This window comes from Manacus candei, unplaced genomic scaffold, assembly GCF_025592945.1.
Source record: "Manacus candei isolate 608988 ecotype Guabito, Panama unplaced genomic scaffold, ASM2559294v1 h1tg000046l, whole genome shotgun sequence".
In the NCBI taxonomy this organism is placed as follows: domain Eukaryota; kingdom Metazoa; phylum Chordata; class Aves; order Passeriformes; family Pipridae; genus Manacus; species Manacus candei.
In genome coordinates this window covers 917,338-935,405 of record NW_026138094.1, presented here as the reverse complement: position 1 = coordinate 935,405, position 18,068 = coordinate 917,338, and the positions used below count along the sequence as shown (strand labels likewise).

General features: G+C 44.7%; 1 protein-coding gene across 6 annotated transcripts in view; it reads right to left on the bottom strand.

Moving 5' to 3' along the window:
• Window positions 1-18,068, bottom strand: part of MYO9A (myosin IXA) — a 167,252-nt gene that overhangs the window by 87,799 nt on the left and 61,385 nt on the right. For 5 of the 6 annotated variants that reach the window (XM_051796356.1, XM_051796358.1, XM_051796360.1 and 2 more), the window contains exons 5-9: window positions 16,569-16,668; window positions 13,909-13,965; window positions 10,536-10,633; window positions 8,456-8,582; window positions 1,446-1,535 (exon numbers count right to left, since the gene is read on the bottom strand). In XM_051796356.1, the coding sequence (XP_051652316.1) occupies window positions 1,446-1,535; window positions 8,456-8,582; window positions 10,536-10,633; window positions 13,909-13,965; window positions 16,569-16,668 (472 nt within the window). The remainder of the gene's footprint in view (window positions 1-1,445; window positions 1,536-8,455; window positions 8,583-10,535; window positions 10,634-13,908; window positions 13,966-16,568; window positions 16,669-18,068) is intronic. The other variant, XM_051796359.1, reaches the window with a different exon arrangement.

Genomic DNA, 18,068 nt, shown 5'->3' with positions numbered 1-18,068 from the left:
GACCTAATTGTGGCCTTCCAGTACCTGAAGTAGCTGACGGGATGGAGAGAGACTATTGACAATGGTCAGGGGGAACAGAACAAGGGGGAATGGCTTCCCACTGCCAGAGGGCAGGGTTAGATGGGATACTGGGAAGGAATTGTTGGCTGTGAGGGTGGGGAGGCCCTGGCACAGGCTGCCCAGAGAAGCTGTGGCTGCCCCATCCCTGGAAGTTTGGACTTGGGGCTTGGAGCAACCTGGGCTAGTGGAAGGTGTCCCTGCCCATGGCAGGGGGTGGAAAGAGATCATCTTTAAGGTCCCTTCAAACCCAGGCCATTCTATGACTCTAAGTAACCTCCAGCAGAAGGGTAGTTATAAAGTTCTAAACTTATCTAGCCACTTTTTTTTAAGTCTGTGCCCAAGATGCAGGAAAAAAGGTAGGAACACCACATCCACTAAATATCCATCACAAAGACACTGCCAGAGCCTCTGTGTGCCCTTTGTTAGGGGAGATTCAAGCCTTGCACAAAGGCAACACTTAACTTTTTAAAGATAAAAGCTGGTAACAGTTGCTGAGCTGAAACACACAATCTCAAAAGGGGAGAAAAGATACTTTTTTTTTTCCTGTAAAAAGGAGACAAAATATCTCCAGCTGACCCCTGACAACACACCATGTGTTGAGTTCTTTGCAGCACACCAGGCTGCTCTCCCAGGCACTACTCAAGATGTTGCAAATTCTTACATGAAGCTACAATTAAGGGGGAAGGGAAGGACTGAGCATGGCGAGTGCTCAGTGTCCTTAAACTGGGGGATAGAAGAACAGGAGAGGCAAAACAAGGAGCTCAGCAGAACAGAACTTATGTATTTTGGGGGTTGTAAAAGGAAAAAGAGGTGTTTCTGTGGGTAATTCAAAATTCCTGAAAATCCCATTTTGATCACACATAAGACCCTTGAGTCTGGGAGCAGCTGGTGGAGTTGTGGCTGTTCCAAAGCCCCACAGAAGGACACAGGCTGTGAGGGGTCTGAGGGAAAGCTAATGGGAGTCTCCTATAGAGCCCCCTGCTCCTGCCACACAGGAACCAGCACTAATGTAGGCTTTGGAACCCAGGGAAAATGTCCAGGGGGTCTTGGATCCCCCCTCTGCTGTGGGATGAATCGGTGCCACAGTCAAGGAATGACATGTGGAGATTAATCAGAGACACTCAGCAACACCCAACTGTGCTCTGGAGAACTCTTACACAGCTACAAGTCACTAAACCACTTCAGACCCATCAGAATAAAGTGCAAATCTTCCAGGAATGGCACAGAAGGGAAGCCAATCCTTTTCTAAATTCATCCCCATTAGTTTCTCCCACGTTATTTTGACCTAAATAAATAAAAGCTGAAAGAAACTCCGAGTGTACAACTTCAAGCACTGAAAATCATCCCCAGAGTTGCCTTTTTAAGAATAAACATCACGTACTGACCTCTGCTAGTTTGTATGGCAAGATCAGCTTCTCTCCCACTGTCACCGTCTTCCTGGTCACCAGGGCCTCAAACAGCATCTCTTCCTTCACCTAAAACAAAAATACTGATGTTAAGGATTGTTTCAGGAATCATTTATTTTAAAATTCAGGGTTTTTTTTAAAAAAGAGAACAGTGTTTCAAGTTAAAAAAATCAAAATTCTGTGTAAAGGTTTTCAAATTCAAAATTTACAGATGGAATTAAAAACAAATAATGAAAACACTTGGTAGCCCTTGGCAGAGTTAAGGTCAATGGCTAAGAACAAGGCAGCCATAGGGAGGAGCCAACTCAGCATTAGAAACCAGACATCACAGTGTCCAAAGAAACCTGATTTCCTGCATTTCCAGCATTTCCCATGGGTTTCCTTCCTTCCTGATGCAGCTCCTCCCTCCCCCACTTTTTGTTGGTAAAAAACTTCACTTTCTAAGCACTGTCAAGATGAAGTCACACAAATTATTCTCTAATCAGCCAAACAGTGTCATCAGTTTAAGAGATATCCAAGTGTATTCAGGGGGTTTTTTGGTGCTTTTCAGTGTGGAGAGGAATTAGGAGGAAGAAACCTTTGGAAAAGCACTTGAGATTTACTCCCTAAAGCTCCCTGGTGAGGTGGCAATCCCCAATCAGCTCTCACAGGAATTGGTTTGCAGAACAAAACTCAGTTGTGTGAACAGACGCTTCAGTCAACAGGTCAATGGTGCCCACAAATGAAGTGGTACCTGCAATTTTTGGGAAAAGGTCTCTTTTCCAGCCAGTTTCCAACTCCTCTTATTTTGACATGCCCTGGAGGAACTCAGCAGGTGCCCTCTCTGCCAGGATACATCAGTTAGACCTGAATACTTGGGGTCTTGACTGATCTTTGCTAAATTTCCACCACAAAAAAGAAATTGTTCTTCTGGGTGAAAATCTTGGAGCCCAGAACTCGTGGATATGGGTTGATACAGAGATGAGAAGTTGCACAGAAGTCTCTCCTCCCTGAAGGACTGCATGCAGACCCCAGAGATGTTCAGAACATCTCTGGGGAAGGCCAAAATCCACATTCCTGAGGCCATCCAAGGCCACATTTTTATTGCAGGGAAACAATTTATGAAAATGGGAAACTTCGTGGTTTAACAGTTGGACTCAATGGGCTCAGAGGTCTTTTCCAACTGAAACAATTCTCTGATTGGATGTACTTTGACTTATTGGTTTAATCCAGGAATTAGGCCCCATAAACCCCACAGGACACATAGACCCCATAAGCCCCACAGACCCCACGGGCCTCATAAGCCACAATGCCCCATAGGCCCCACAGGCCTTATAGGCCCCATAGGCTCCAGAGACCCCACATACCTGATAGGCCACATATGCCCCATAGGCTTCAGAGCCTGAATTAGTATGAAGAGGAATTAGTGTGAAGAGGAAATGCAAAGGAGTTGGTGAAACTCCAGGAATCCCACAAACCATCACAACAGTGATGCTGTTCTGTACAAAAATCTATTTCTACCAAAAAAACCGTCCTGAGACTCTCCCTGAGAAACTCCAGGGCATTCCTATAGAACTGACTTTTCCTGAAGCACCAACTAACAAGAACTTGTGGCTGTGGAAAGCAGAAGACATCAAGCCACCTGTACATGATGTCACCCAGCAAGGTTTTTATGTCATTGGAAATCAATGCCTCGAGGTTCATCTCATGAGTGCCCAAGACAACTCTGGAGCCCCCAGCTCCCACCATCTGATTTGACCCTTTAAAATCAAGTGGGGAAAAACATAATCCCCTGGTTCATCCAGAAATCCACAGCAAGATTTCACATTTGTTTTTGGTTCCTCTGCATCCACCAAAATCTGTGATTTTTTAGTTTTCGTCTCTGGGGGCGAAGTGTGGACACTTTTCCAGCAGGTTGTGACCACAGGACCATCAGATGCTCTCCCTCAACTGCGTAGCTTGGAGCAAGTGAGTCTCACACCATCCCTTATCCCACTTCAGGGCCGTGTAAACCCACAGCTGGTTCATCTTAATTATCCCAGGCACCAAGACAGAGGGCTGTCAGATGGTTCCTAATCAAAACAGTCCAATGAAATATCCCTAAACAGCATAAATGCTTCCAAGTCCCAGATTTGTCAGCAAACACGGGGATTTTAAACAACTACCCACACCATACCTCACCATCCCCAGCAATCCAGTCTGGTTTCCTTCTCAGCTTTCAGGATGGATGAGACCTGTGGATGTGGATCCTTCATCTCCTGGCCCGGAGGGATCGCATTGAACCACCCTCTCACACACTTGGCAAGGATGGGAATGTAATCCCTGCCCCTCCCTGTGTCTCTGACTGGGATTACCACCCAGTGGAGCTTGATCTCCATTCCTTCATTGCCTCAGAGCACCAGGGCACAGCCAGGGCACAGCCAAACCAGCCTGATTATCACTGAGGGTCACAGTGTGAAGGTACTTGGCTCCTGATGCCAAGGAGGAGCCACAGGAGTTTTCCAAAGATAAACCCAACGACTAAGGACACCTGGTGCAGCTTCCCCATCGCTTACACCCAACACTTCCTCCTCCAGTAGGTGTGACCCACTGAAATAGGGATAAATCCCATCAGAGCAGAGGAGCAAAGCAGAGAACATCCCTTATTCCTTCACTTTTTGCCTAGGAAGTTCCACTCCTAGGTCTCGTCCTGTGGATCTTTGCTTTCTGGTGCTGAAGGGCATGTCCTGCTCTCCCTCTCAAACATGACCTGGAGGAGTTTATGTCTTAAATCTCCATTTTGTCCCTGTAATTAAGACTTCAGTGCCACATGCGAGTGGAACCAGCGCCAAGGGCTGGATGGGCAGAGCTCCACAACCCAGGGAAGGATGACCGGCTGTGAACGCCGGCGGAGCACGGCGGGAGCCGCCAGGCAAGGGCTGGGCTGGAGCCAAAGCAGGCAGGGATTGCTTCTCCAGCACTGCTGGGCTGTTATCTTAGAGCAGCTGAAGGAAAATGAACCCTTTCCAACTGGACAGCAAGAAAACATCAGGTTTTGTCTCTCCTCCCATATTTGAGAGAGGGATTACAGGGCTCAGGGCTTGTTCAAAAGCTGCCTGGGGTGGAGTAACAGCAAATACATTCAGATTTCTATCAGCTCTTCTTGGAAAAGAGCTGGATCTTTTCCTCAGACTTTCTTTCAAATAACCAGAGAGTTAGAAAGGACCTGAGGGAACGGCTGGAGCTGTGTCTGGGGAGGTTTAGGCTGGATATCAGGAAAAGGTTCTTCCCCCAGAGGGTGGTCAGGCACTGAACAGGCTCCCCAGGGCAGTGGGCACAGCATCAAGGCTGACAGAGCTCAAGGAGTGTTTGGACAACACTCTCAGGCACAGGGTGAGATTGTTGGGGTGTCTGTGCAGGACCAGGAGTTGGATTCGATGGTCCCTGTGGGTCCCTTCCAACAGAGGATATTCCACAATTCTATGAAGTTTTCTGAGTCAAGTTCTGGCTCAAAACATCTGATGAAGATGAAGATGTCCCTGCTCATTGCAGGGGTTTGGACCAGATGAACTTTGGAGGTCCCTTCCAACCCAAATCATTCCATGATTCCACAAAACTCTGTCCAGAAAACGGATCCAGAAGAAAAAGCTGGATTCAAGCACTGTCTGCCTCATAATCCCCTCACCTCCCCAATTACTTTCCAAGATGTTTATCACATGAGGAGCAGAACGCTTGTGGGATCCCCCTGGGAAGCTGAAGATGATTTTTTAGTAGAAGAAGAACTTGAGCACATAAATCTCCCGTGGAGGCCAAACACAAATGGCCTCGATGCACAGGGAGATCTGGCAAAGTTAATTGAGGGCACTTGATAACTTATATTTACCTTTCTTTGCACCAGGGATGGCTACTAAACCTACAAACTGAACATAAAACTGCTCCACTGAGCACAGACAGAACTTACCTCCTTCTCCAATGGAAATAATTTCCTCTATTAGTAAACCTACAAGAATTAAAATGTTCTTGCTCTTCTAATGGCAAAAAAAAAGTCTCTCTTAAGTTCAACCAGATAATTTCTAAGAGATTGTTTTTGCTGATAAACCCACAGATGAGCCTTTCCAAGATTTTCCCCCAGAAGTACAAAAGCTTTGCCCGGTTTTCCCCAACCCTCCAGGATTTCTGCAGGGATATTTGCAGCGCTTGCACAGGACCCCACGTCTGCTGGATCCATCAGGCAGCCTTGACATCACTCCCCGGCACGGCATTTCAGCAGAGTTTAAACAAAGGCCGTGAAAAACCTGCCAAAAGCATCACATAATCCACAGGCTATGTCTATTCCTGACAAAAAAATGGAATCAGGGGTTTACTGTAAATGAAACAATGATCTGCAGAGTCTGGCCAAAATCCTATATTGCAGTTTGCTGCTTCAACAAATGCTGGGCTGGATGGTTTAATAAAGCAAAAACATGTTGGATGGGGTGTTGGTATCTAAGAAAATGCAAATCCAGTGCAGGTCATCATCTCCTCCCAGATTCCTTCAGAAAATCTCTGTATTGCTTCATTTTATAAGGACACAAATCCTATTATCCAAAGGGAAGATGGCTGTGCAGTGGTGGTGCATTAGCTGGTGCAGGAGGGAAACTCCCCCAGTCGTCCTTGGAGGTTCCAACGCAAACCCAGCTCACAGAATTTGGGCCAAACTTCCCTTTGGAGAGGGAAAACACCTTAGTTTTGCCCAGATGTCTCATTTCAGCCAGGCTGTTGGTTCCCTTCCGGCACGTGAAGGCCAACACTCCATCGGAGCCGTGCTTGGCCAACCCAGCTCCTGCTCCTCTGAGCCCTTCCACCAAGTCCAGGTGGACTTTTTCCTTCTCTTTTCCATGTCAAATCCTTGACTGAACAAATCCCACGAGCCTTTTGAGCATAAAAACTAACCCAAAACTTTTCCCAAAACAGGGAAGTATCGGATCACAGAAGAGGGGGTTTCTCCCATCACTTTGCTTTGCTCCAGACCGTCCCACCAGGCACCCGGTGGCTGCAGGAAGGGAAGCCCAACTCTTTGTCAGCTCATATTATTTCCATTCTGTGATGATTTTCCAGTCTTAGCAAGCAATGCCAAGACCTAGGGAGGGGATTAACAACTTTTTCAAGCCAATTCATAAGTTTTAGTAACAATGGGAAAAGCAAAAGTGTTCTCTGCGCAGTGACCACAAAAAAAAAAAAAAGTAATAAAAGTAATTGCCCAAATGAGACAAAATACAAAGTGTCAAATGTTTCAACCAGTATTTTTGGTGTCTGGTAGAGAAGAATTCACTACACTGAATGTGGAGAGTTGTAAGCAGCCAGTTCCTGAGTAAAGTGGGATGGATGATCTTTGTAATGGTGTTTAATCTCTTTGAACTCTTTGGTTCTCCCTTTTGGTCAAATCTGAATAAGCAACGACAGCTTTTCAGATCTGAAAAAAACCTGCCATTTCAGAAAAGAAATCAATTCAGAAAATGGGGTTATTTCCTTGATTTCAGTGGGTCTGTTGAAAAGTTTACACTTGGAGGCAGCCAGAGTCTCCAGTACCAGGGAGAAATTACCATATAATGCAAATTTTAGGACAAGCAACACTACTTCCCCAAATCCAGCCATGTATTTCACCAGATCACCCCCGAGATCTGCACTGCCCTGATTAATTAACAAGCATTTTATGTTCTGTGTGGCCATTTAACTTGCAAAGGGATCATCAAGATGAACAGAAATCCATCACTTTGCTCAGCTACACCAGAATCTAGTAGTGTTTGGTTTTTTTTTTTTCAAAATGATGAAAAATATTAATTCATTAATTTATTTTTCCATGTTGTTGACACTACCTGGTTCCAGACCATGGCATCAAGCCACCCTTGGATTTATGTGGCTCATCTGATGCATCATTTCACGTGTTCACAAGTAAAGAACACACCGGTACCTCACAGGGTGGAGATGTTGCAGAAGAGTTTGTTTGCAAAGTCAGGGCAAAGACCCAAAGCCTGGAATGGAACTCTTTCAGATCTCTAAGTCACTCTCTTATCCAAAGCTTTTTTAAAAAACAATTACTTAACTCACTTGGCCACTTTTACAGGGTAAAATCAACAACATTCTCCTCCCAACTTATATTTTCCTTCTGTGTATTTCTGGCATCTCTAAGGCCAAGACACAAAGAGCATCCAGCTGCTCATCCCCAGACTTTAATTCAAGGCATTAATGAAGTGCTATGAAAATCCCTGACGACCAATTTCCAAGTTCTTTAGGTCAGGAGACAACACAATTATTTAATGGAAGGAATGGGCAGAGCATCAGGTGTCCACAAAATGAGGAGTCACCTTCAGATGCTTCTCATAAAATCAGTACAAATTAACCTTCCAGACCATCCAGGATGTACAAAAGGATAAAGAGAACTGTTGTTATAACCAACTACAAGAGTAACATTTCAGTTACAAGTGGTTTAAAGCACTTCAAGAGAAGTGAGAGCAAGGAGAGCTTTTGGCCACCTCTGCCCACGTCAGGAGGGGCTGAATCCCAGAATATGCTGAGTTGGAAGGGACACACAAGGATCATTGAGTCCAACTCTTACCCCTGCACAGGACCATTCCCAGGAGTCACACCATGTGCCTGAGAGTTGAGTCTTACATGGTCTTACAACAGCTCCAGCTTCTCAGACAGGTTTGAAGCAGACCTGAGGAGCATCAGGGCACTTGGATGGTTGGCCACTGATGGAACTGCTGTGTTGAAACAGCAGCTTTGCTTCCCACCCAGACCTGCTTTGCAATCTTTCCTATTTAACCACACAAGCAGGATTTTCAGTCAATGAAACCCAAAGCTGAAGAGTAGGGGCAAAAAACCTGCAGTAAAAAGCTCACCAAAATCTCTTTCTAACTTTCCACTGGCAAACACGAACAAGAGGTAACACAGGAGAACTTACTCTGCAGGGAAACGGGAAATAAATTCTGGTATAAACCACAAGTGGTTCATCAGGTGGGAACATAGCAGGAGGAAAAGCCAAGCCTTACCTCCAGCAGCTCTGACACAACAGGAAGGATTTCAGGGTTACAAATATCAATGGAGTCATCCCTGTAGGTCTTCTTTTTGTAGCGGATGTTCCCCAGGTGCAGGATCGCCGACAGGAGAGAGAAAATCCTACAGGAAACACAGAGAATTCGTTTGCACTCAGCTGGTTTTTTTCATAAAGCAAATTAAAAAAAATCTCCAAGGGTCATCTTCCTATTTGGCTCCTTCCTCTAATTTTCAATCCAAAGTGTCCAACTCAACTCATGTCAAAAAGGTTTTCACTCAGTCAAGTACCAAACTTGCACTGCTGAGGCTTCCTTGAAAATCACTGAACACATCAAAGCTGTGGTTACAAAATGACCCCCACGTTGTAAGAAAAACAGAGATCCTCGAGTGATCTTAATATCCAGATGAAATATATATCATGCAATTGCCTAAATGAAGGGGGAGAGTGGGCTTGGCCAGGCAGGAGACCCTCCTTAGTCCCCTGGCACACATTTGTCCTTCTCCCATCTAGGTCGATGTAGGAAGCCTACACAAAACAGGCAAAAATAACAGGCTTTTATAATATATAAGCAACTGAGACAGAGAAAAGTAAATTTGTCCACCCAATTTTCCAGTTTGGGGGGCAATTTGGTCATTTTTAAGATATATCCACCTCCAGAAAAATAGGAATATCCTGAGTTCAAAGGGACACAAAAGGATCATGGAGTCCAACTTCTGAGTCATGGCTGACTTCAGCTATAAACCCTGCCTGTCCCTATTCCTACCCTCTCTGGGGATTTAAAAATGACTAACCCAAATGTGATTCCCAGCCATGCCACGAGTTTGGACAACACCTCTCCAAGCCAGTCCTTCCTTCTCTCCAGACCAGAGGTACTGATTCCTTATTGCAAATTACAGGGGTGCAATTATCAAAATTTCTCTGTTTCCACATTGGTGAAACCCTGTGCTATGGTATAAAAAAAGCTACTTATAAAAGTATAGTAATATTTAAACTGTCCTTTCTAAGCTCAGCTGATGGTGGTTCCTTACTAGTGTTACAGTTGTACAACCCTGAGCAAAATTAATTTGCTGGTATAGTGAAGAACTGGCTTTATTTTTGACAAGTAAAATTCACCAGGAGAAACACAAGGAAAAATCATTGCACAGTAAATCAAAAGTGTGAATTTACTGTGCCATCCAACTCTGCTCAGTCCTCACACAGTGATTGCTTTACTCTGGCAATTAAACCCCCTCACTGCACCCTCAACAAACCTTGTCGCTGAAACCTGATAAAAGAAGCTGCTCACACTGGAAGTTTGTATTCCTGGGTTTATCCATGTGTGTGGGACAGATAGAGAAAAAGCAGTTTTAATTTCAGAATTGATTTGTTACAAGTGGGGGATACAGGATGAGCTGCTGAAAATTGTCGGTTGGGTGAAAATGTCTTTGTGGCAATTTTTTAATGTCAAATTTATCCCAACCTACTCAACATGAGAGGAATTATCTTGTGGGTTTGGCTGAAGATGACTTTACAGAAATCCCTGCAGTTGGTGGAAGGTGCTGTACTGCAATCTAAGTAAAAAGTCCAGTTTTCCAACCAGCACTTCCAGTGAATTTAGGGGGGAAAATGAGTGTACAGAGGTGCAACTGCATGCAAAGGGTTAAGTTTGAGGAGTGATAATCAGGATTTCTGATTAAACCAGGATCTGGATTCATGACATGCAGAGTAAGCCATGACTATTCATGAACAGTTGAAAAATACTTGAAGATGTCAAGTTCTGCCAACGCTCCATTTGCATGAGGAGAATTGTTAACTACGGTAACGATTATGGGATCAAGGAACGGTTTGGGTTGGGAGGGACCTTAAACTCAACTCATTCCACCCCCTGCCACGGGCAGGGACACCTTCCACTAGCCCAGGTTACTCCAAGCCCCGTCCAGCCTGCCCTTGGACACTTGCAGGGATGGGGCAGCCACAGCTTCTCTGGAGAACATCGTTCCAGTGACTCACAGCTCCTTCCCAAGGGTCACGTTCACTCGAGTCAGGCCATTATGGAGGGAGGTGACCTCAACTAATATCATGGAAAATGAACTCACTGTCTGCGTGTCTTCGGCAGGAATCCCACCATCTCCATGGCCAGCTGTAACCGCTCAAAGTCGTGCTTCAAGTCCTCCCCTTCCACGGAGAAGCAATCCTGGAAATTCCAACACAAGGAGTGAGCACCAGGAGAAATTAACTCAGGGCATGTCCAGGTGGCCAAGTCAGCGCTCTAGAAACATCCCTGTGTGATCTCCAAGCCTTTGGTCAGCAACATTTCCAAGCTGGGACTGGAAGAATTACATTTGGGGCTAATTTTTCCTGGAGATACATCCTTATTTCCCAGCTTTAACACAAGACGAGTCGCTCGGCAGTTTGGGACAACTCACACACAAAAGGGCTGTGAATTAACAACTAGGTGAAATTTGTTTCCCATTTACAGGTAGTTTCTTCCATAAGAAGTCCTGCTCCATTAAAAATTCCTATAACTAAAGAGGAAAATTCAGTTTAGAAAAAAATCCACGTAATTTCATGTCACTTATCAGTGAATTAAACCCTGCGTGGGAAAGCTTTAAATATGTTTTTCACTAACTTTATTCTAATTCCAGGGAAGTTATCTTAAAATGCAGGCACTGGGAGAATTTGAAATCCAAGATATTTTTTACTTCTTGGAGGCTCCTCACGTGTCTGAACAGTTCAGGTGTTTCAGATAATGCCTGGAATATTTTACTAATGCTTATATAGAGACTTTCTGCAGGTTAATCCAGCGATAAATAAATTCTATAAAAATTCCAGAAATTCTAAAAAATTCTGTTAAAAATCTACTAAAGTAATAAAAATAAAAATTTTAGCTTTCAATTAATTAAACACCTGAATCTGCACGTTTTATTTTGATCCTTTTCCTGTAAATCACATATATCACCCAAGCAAAAATCTGCACAAATAATTTGGAAATTCTGGAATAAACAGGTTATGTGAACACTTGGGAAGACACTTGGACTCATTTACAGCCCAGAAAATAAACTATAAATATGGAATATAGAGAATGAGGTTATTTTATGGTATCAGCTCTGTGTCTTGCAGCATATAAAGCCTCACAACTGTATCAGCATCATTACAGCCAGAGTTACCATTTAAGGAGGAAATCTTTATTTAAAATCTTTATTTATATTGAGTTTGTATTTAAATAATAATAATATTACATATTATGTTATTTATATATTTAAAATATTTATTACAAAAGAGGAGATTCCCCCACAACTGTGCCGTCCCCTCAACTAAAAGCCAGAGAAGAGCAACTGGACAAGAAAATCGACAATTTGGAATCAATTGTCCCCAAGGACAAGTTAATGCTCCACAGACAAAGGGAATTTGGAGCTGTTGAACAGGAAAACCACTTAAAGCCATGCACAGGGGTTGAAATTTAAGGAGAAAAGAACATGCCTGAGTTAGGAAATACTCCTCAGAAAAGGGACTTTTTCACCTTTTATAAGGAGAAGGTTGAAAATTCCCATTTTTAAGAGCTGTGTGTGTCCAAAGGAACACAAAGACACCCACACTGTGCAGCATCACCAACGTGGTTATTGACACCACAAAACTTGGGGATAGGGAGTTGTCCCTCCTGAACTCCAGCCTTGGCTTCCTCAGCACCTGCCCTGATGCTGAGGACAACTTGGGGGTGTTTCCACCCCCGTTCTGGTGGCACCTGGAGTGGGCAGGACAACAACAAACCCACAAGTCCTGCAAATCAGGCCTTTTGAAAGCGTTTTATGAAGACACCGAGGGGTGCTTCTGGTGGCACCGCACATTCCAGGAGCCGTTTCCATTCGCTGGCACCGCTCCTCCAAAATGAAGTCACGAGTCCACAGCAAACCCCAGGGACAGCTCAGAAGTGGCACAATCTCCGCCGAAGGCAATTTAATTAATGATTTACATAACAATTGCCCGACTCATTAATCCGCATGGAAAGGCTTTTAGCAAATTCTCTCCCTAAGAGCGGATGCTCTCCGCAGCGTTCCGGCCCAGCGCCGCTTCCTGATGGATGAGAAGGGGATGATAATCACAGACAAGAGGAGTTTCCTTGAGATTCGAGCAGACAAGTCCATCCCCACAGACCAAATATCCTGTCAGAGCAAATAGGTTCCCAGTAAAAGGGGGTCTCCTGCTTCCCATCGTCACATCGAAGCAATCCATGGATTTCCATGGAAAGTTTAAAGAGGATAAAATAGAGTTGCTTTATAAACCACCCGCCTGCAGCGGGTTGAATCCATGGAGGTGGGGAGAGGTCTGGGGTAGGTTTGAGAGTGACTCATCAGCTGAAGCAAAGATGTTATTTCCTAGGAATATCAGAGCAAATGATCCCAAATAAAACGATCCTAAACAGCTAAACAGTCAAATTGTAACACCATGTGGGTTTGGGGTTGTTTTAATTGTAGTTCCTCCAGGAAATTGTCCCAACCCATTCCTAAAGCAACCACGGGCTTTGCAACTCATAAAGTGCATATAGAACAGCATCTACTCAGCACTCCCTGCTCCTCCAGGACCCCCAAGGGTGCTGATGGATTAAGGATGCCAATCCAATATCCCATATTTTTAATATTGGGAGGGTTAGATCCCCTTTCCCTCCCCCTCCACTAAGGATTTTGCAAGGAAATCTTGGCTATTAAGACACTTATTTAGCCCAGGTGAAGCCCAGCTCTTTCACAGATCACCCCTTACTCTTCCAGATGCATCAGCAAGAGCTTGGCAACCATCAAGCACACGGCAAAATTAGCAGGAACCACAGGCAGCTGATCCCAAACATGCTCCCACATGCAGGACAGAGCCCAGGGAGCACCACAGGCCACACAGACTCCAAAGCACATCACCAGCTGAAGGGGGAGAAGCTTCCCCATTGCCCTTTTTGGGGTGATCCATGTGGAAAGGATGATTGTGTCAGCAGAAGTATCTCAGGAGAACAAATTGTTTTGCACTCTGAACAATATCAGGATTTGATTTTCTCACAGATGGTTGGGGGGTGTTTTTGGTTTGTTTTTTTTCCCCTGGAAGCTGGAGAGCAGATACACCACTATAACCAGCACGAACTGATGCTTCTCCTGGGGCTGCAAGAGGCTGATCTGCTGTTTTGTCAGAAAGGAATTTCAATTTTCACGTTGCTGCCACATTCACAGTTCCCATAAATCATCCCATCTTATTATCAAGAAGGAATAAAACCCCCTTAGTCCATAAAACTAAGATGACTGTGAAGAGCTGACCATCCCCAGCTGCTGAAGCAGCTTTCCAGATGGAAGGAACCCAAAAAGGGCGATGGAGAAAACCAACTGGACCATCACAAGCAACAGCACTGCAGGGGCAGAGGGGAGTTAATGGGTTAAGCTCAGTTTGGCTTTGATCCCCCAGGGAGAGCAGCAACACGCGGGTTCTGGTACTGACCGGCTCAGAGTCATAGCAATAATCATCCCAGCTCTGGCTGAGGGGTTTCTTTGTCATCTGAAAGCAAGGCAGAGCGGGTTAAGTAGTGCCCAGACCCCAAATAACCCCCACTACCTGCTCCCTGAGCAGGGCAGCGACGGCGGCTCTCCGAGGACAAGAATCGTTTCATCGTTGCTTCCTCGGACTTTTTTCAGGTAAGATTTATAATCCTTTTGCATTCCTGGTGCTGATTCCTTCTCACAGTGTTGCCCTCTCACACAAGAAGGTCAATGGGTTTGAAAACCTTTTCTTTTTCTCCAGAGTTGAAGAAACCTTTGCTTTACCTGAAGCATTTTCCACTGATGGAAAAATCCCACTGAAAAGCAGATTTGGTTGGTTTCTACTCTCAACCTCTGCTCCAGGCACATGTAAGTGCTGCAAAAGTGAGATTCTTCCAGGAACATTCCAAAGCTTTTTAGGAATTTGTGTCTTTTTCCAATCATACAGAGGTGGAGCTGAGAGAAGTCAAGGCACACCAGTGACCAGTCCCAGGAGGGAGAGAAACTTGGCCCCAGAGCTCCTGAGGAGCTGAAAACAAGGATCTAAACCTGCAAATCATTAATTTAGAAACTGATAAAGGTGAATAATCAGCACAGAAAATACTCAGTGAGTTGCAGAGTACAAAGAGGTGGGTACACCTGCCACTGGGGTGGGAGGTGGAGAACTCACCCAAACTCAGGCGATGGTCAAAGTCAACTTGTGTCTAAAAAACTATTTAAATCTTTATTTCCAACCTGCTCCCTGCACTTACAGCCCAGCAGCCTGATGAGCAGCAGAGTCTGGTGCAATCCCTGACTGGGTTATTTGTGATCTGCAATGCAAAGTGCACGTTGTGTCAGAACACACCCGGAGGAACCGGGAGCAGACAAAGAGTCCTGACTCAAGGCCTGAGTCACCCCTGGACTTGAGGGGCTCAGTGTTATGGTTTCTCAATATTAATATTTATTTTTCAGTCAAACATTTCATTTCCTGGTTATTTTCCCTTTCAAAAGGCAGGAACTTCTCCAGGACACATTTAAGAAGTGACTGGAAATGCTCAAGGCTTATTTTCTAATTTCCCCCCGATATGATTCCCAAATTTCTTTTTCCATTTCTCCACTACCTCTTTTGCCTTTGCTCTCCTTATTTTCCTTTTCCCCTTTGCCTGTAGGGCAGGGGAAAGTTGCTCCTGCACTGTCAGATGGCCTGGATGTGAAACCATGCCCTGCCCACATCTGAAGGCACCATTTTCCCACAGTCCTCAGCGGTAAATGGTCTTCTCACTCTAATTATTAAAAAAAAAACCCTGAAAAACTAAAAACTCAGACTGTCACCGTGTCCAGGGAAGTCCAGACTCCACTGCCCTCCTCCACTGGAGGTACCTCAGCATCCTTCCCCAGCCTACTTGTCCCACCAAACCTTCATTTAGATTAAAAGAAACATTTCACCATCATTTATAACATTTCCCTGCTTCCACATACCACATGCCATTAGATTTCTGATTTTACTTTCAATATTAACACCCTTAAATTGCTATTAAAAAAAAAAAGGGGGGCTGTAATTGAAAGCAATGTTTTCCACTAACACCAAAGGACTGGATGGCCCAACAAAGCCTGGGAATGTGCCAAAACATTCCATCTTGGCACGTTCCTGCTGCAAAATCGCAGCACAGATGGTGCTGGAGACCACACCACGTTCTCCAACGTGCCTGAGGCTCCAAGATGCAGCAAAGAGCCTCCAGCTCTTGGTGTGCTCCCTCTTTGGGCAGATTTCCCAGCCCTGCCGCTCCAGGGTGGGAGTTGTTAATGGGACGGTGGATTTTGGCATCGATCTTTAAAAAGATCTTTAAGAAGCCCCTGGTAATGGAGCCTATTCCAGAGTGAAATTGTACCTCTAGAAAGACCAAAGGCCATTTGGGCTGAGCTGTGGGTCCAAGTTTGTCTCCAGCTTATGGGTCAAATCACTCTTCACTGCTCCTCATGTTTCAGTGCCAAGAAAATTGTAATCAGTTAAAATCAGTGGATGACTTAACTCCTCCCCCACATATTCCTCCTCCTTTTTTCCTCTCTGAAGTCCCCATCCACAAGCACCAGTGGACAACTGCTTAAATACCTGAAGCCAATCAGTTTATTATAAAGTTATTATCATATAAGCTGAGTTTACTTGGCTGTTGGTAACACCTCATTCATTCTTAATTCCCAGATTTTCAATGGTTGCTGTGGTTTGATTTCTATTAATTGTTAAATTCAAAGCCAGCTAGGAAGCTACAGGATTAGAACTACCTCATGCAAGGTGTTATATCCAAGTGTCCCACATTTCCCCCTTTTCTCCTGCTCAGCAGACAGATGTTAATGAGGAAACAACATTCACACAGATAACAGAGAAATTATTACTGTTCTTCCCTCCAGCAATTAAAACCTCAATATATTTAACATATCCCAGGGAGGGAAAACACTGATTATTTTCCCCACACTACCAGGTGTTCACATTGCCAAGGAGGAATTATTTCCAGTGATGGGAGACTTCCTGTAAAGCATTAGGAAAACCCATTTTTACTACTCCACCTCTTTTCTTTATTAGCATTAAATGTCAGCAGCAGAAAAGGCAAGGCCCTGTATCGTATTCCTGTATAGAATTCCCACCTGGTTGAGGTAATGATATTCCTCTGGCTGCTTCAGGTGAAATGCTGATCTCTCCTCCTCGCTTGCTCCTGCCAGGAGGTAATAAAAGACATGGTAGTTCCTGGGGACAAAGAGGAAAAAAAAACATGTTAGACCTGAAAATAAACAGCAGCACCAAGCAGGGAGGGCATGGAAAGCTCAGAACCTGAGTTTGCAGCTTCCAGCCTCAGAGCTGACCCCCTATGGAGATGGTCTGTACCCACCGTGTGGGGATGGAAAGGATTCCATGAAGTCATGGAGAATGAGATGCCTCTTTTCCATCCAAGGGCATCCACTGCACTAGAATCTGCTTAAAGAATTCCTAGCTGGGATTATCACGTTTTCCTTCAGAACCATGTGTTGTTGTATTTGACAGAATCCCAGGATCACTGAGGTTGGAAAAGACCTCTGAGGTCACCGAGTCCACCCTGTGCCACATCCAGTCATTCCTTGGACACCTCCAGGGGTGGGGACTCCACCACCTCCCTGGGCAGCCCCTTCCAATGCCTGACCACCCTTTCCATGAAGAAATTCCTCCTGATGTCCAACCTGAACCTCCCCTGGCACAGCCTGAGGCCTTTTCTTCTCGTCCTGTCCCTTATTCCCTGGGAGCAGAGCACCATCCCCACCTGGCTCCATCCTCCTTTATAGAATCCCAACAGATTTCCTTGCAGTGCAGGAATTACTGTTTTTAAAGACCTCATTACCACTAAAAAAGTAACAACTCTGCAGTTGCATTTCAATAAGACACAACTGAAAAATCTTCAATTATTACAGCTGCTCAAGCACTCCAAATACTTGAATATTCCTGATGCTAAACCCACCCCAGGGACACTCAGCTGTTCTGCTTCCAGACAACCCCACCACAGATTAACACTATTTCTTTCTAAAATTAAAACTTTGCTTTCATGTTGGATGTTTTCCAAGAGGATCCGAGTTTAATCATTTTGCAACACCCAAGAGGACATTTGTCAGGGCTGAAGATGCTCTTTAACTCCCAGATCAGCCCTGGAGCATTCCAGAAAACTTCTCACACATCTGTCTCCAGGGGGAAACACAGACAGAAGTGCCAAGAGTTGAAAGGCAACAAGAAGGAGAAAAATTATTTAAAATTGGAGTATTAATTACTGAGAGAGGAGAGGAATATCCAACAAATAATATGTTGCAATTAGGAAAGAACAATTCACATCAATTCTATATAATTTTGGCTTTTTCTAGAGGCCCCTCTGAAGGCTCTGTGAAACAGAACTAAAACAGCATCTTCCCCCACCCCCAAATTAGATATTAAACAGCTCACAAATTGCCCAAGAAAACACATGGGATGTAACAGCCCATCTGACACGAATCAGAAAGACAGTGAAAATAGAAACAAAATCTGACAACATTCTGGTGGAAGGTTCTCTGCCCACAGCAGGAACAAGATGGTCTTTATGGTCCCTTCCCACCCAACCCATTCCCTGATAAATCAAAGGCTGTTGCTAA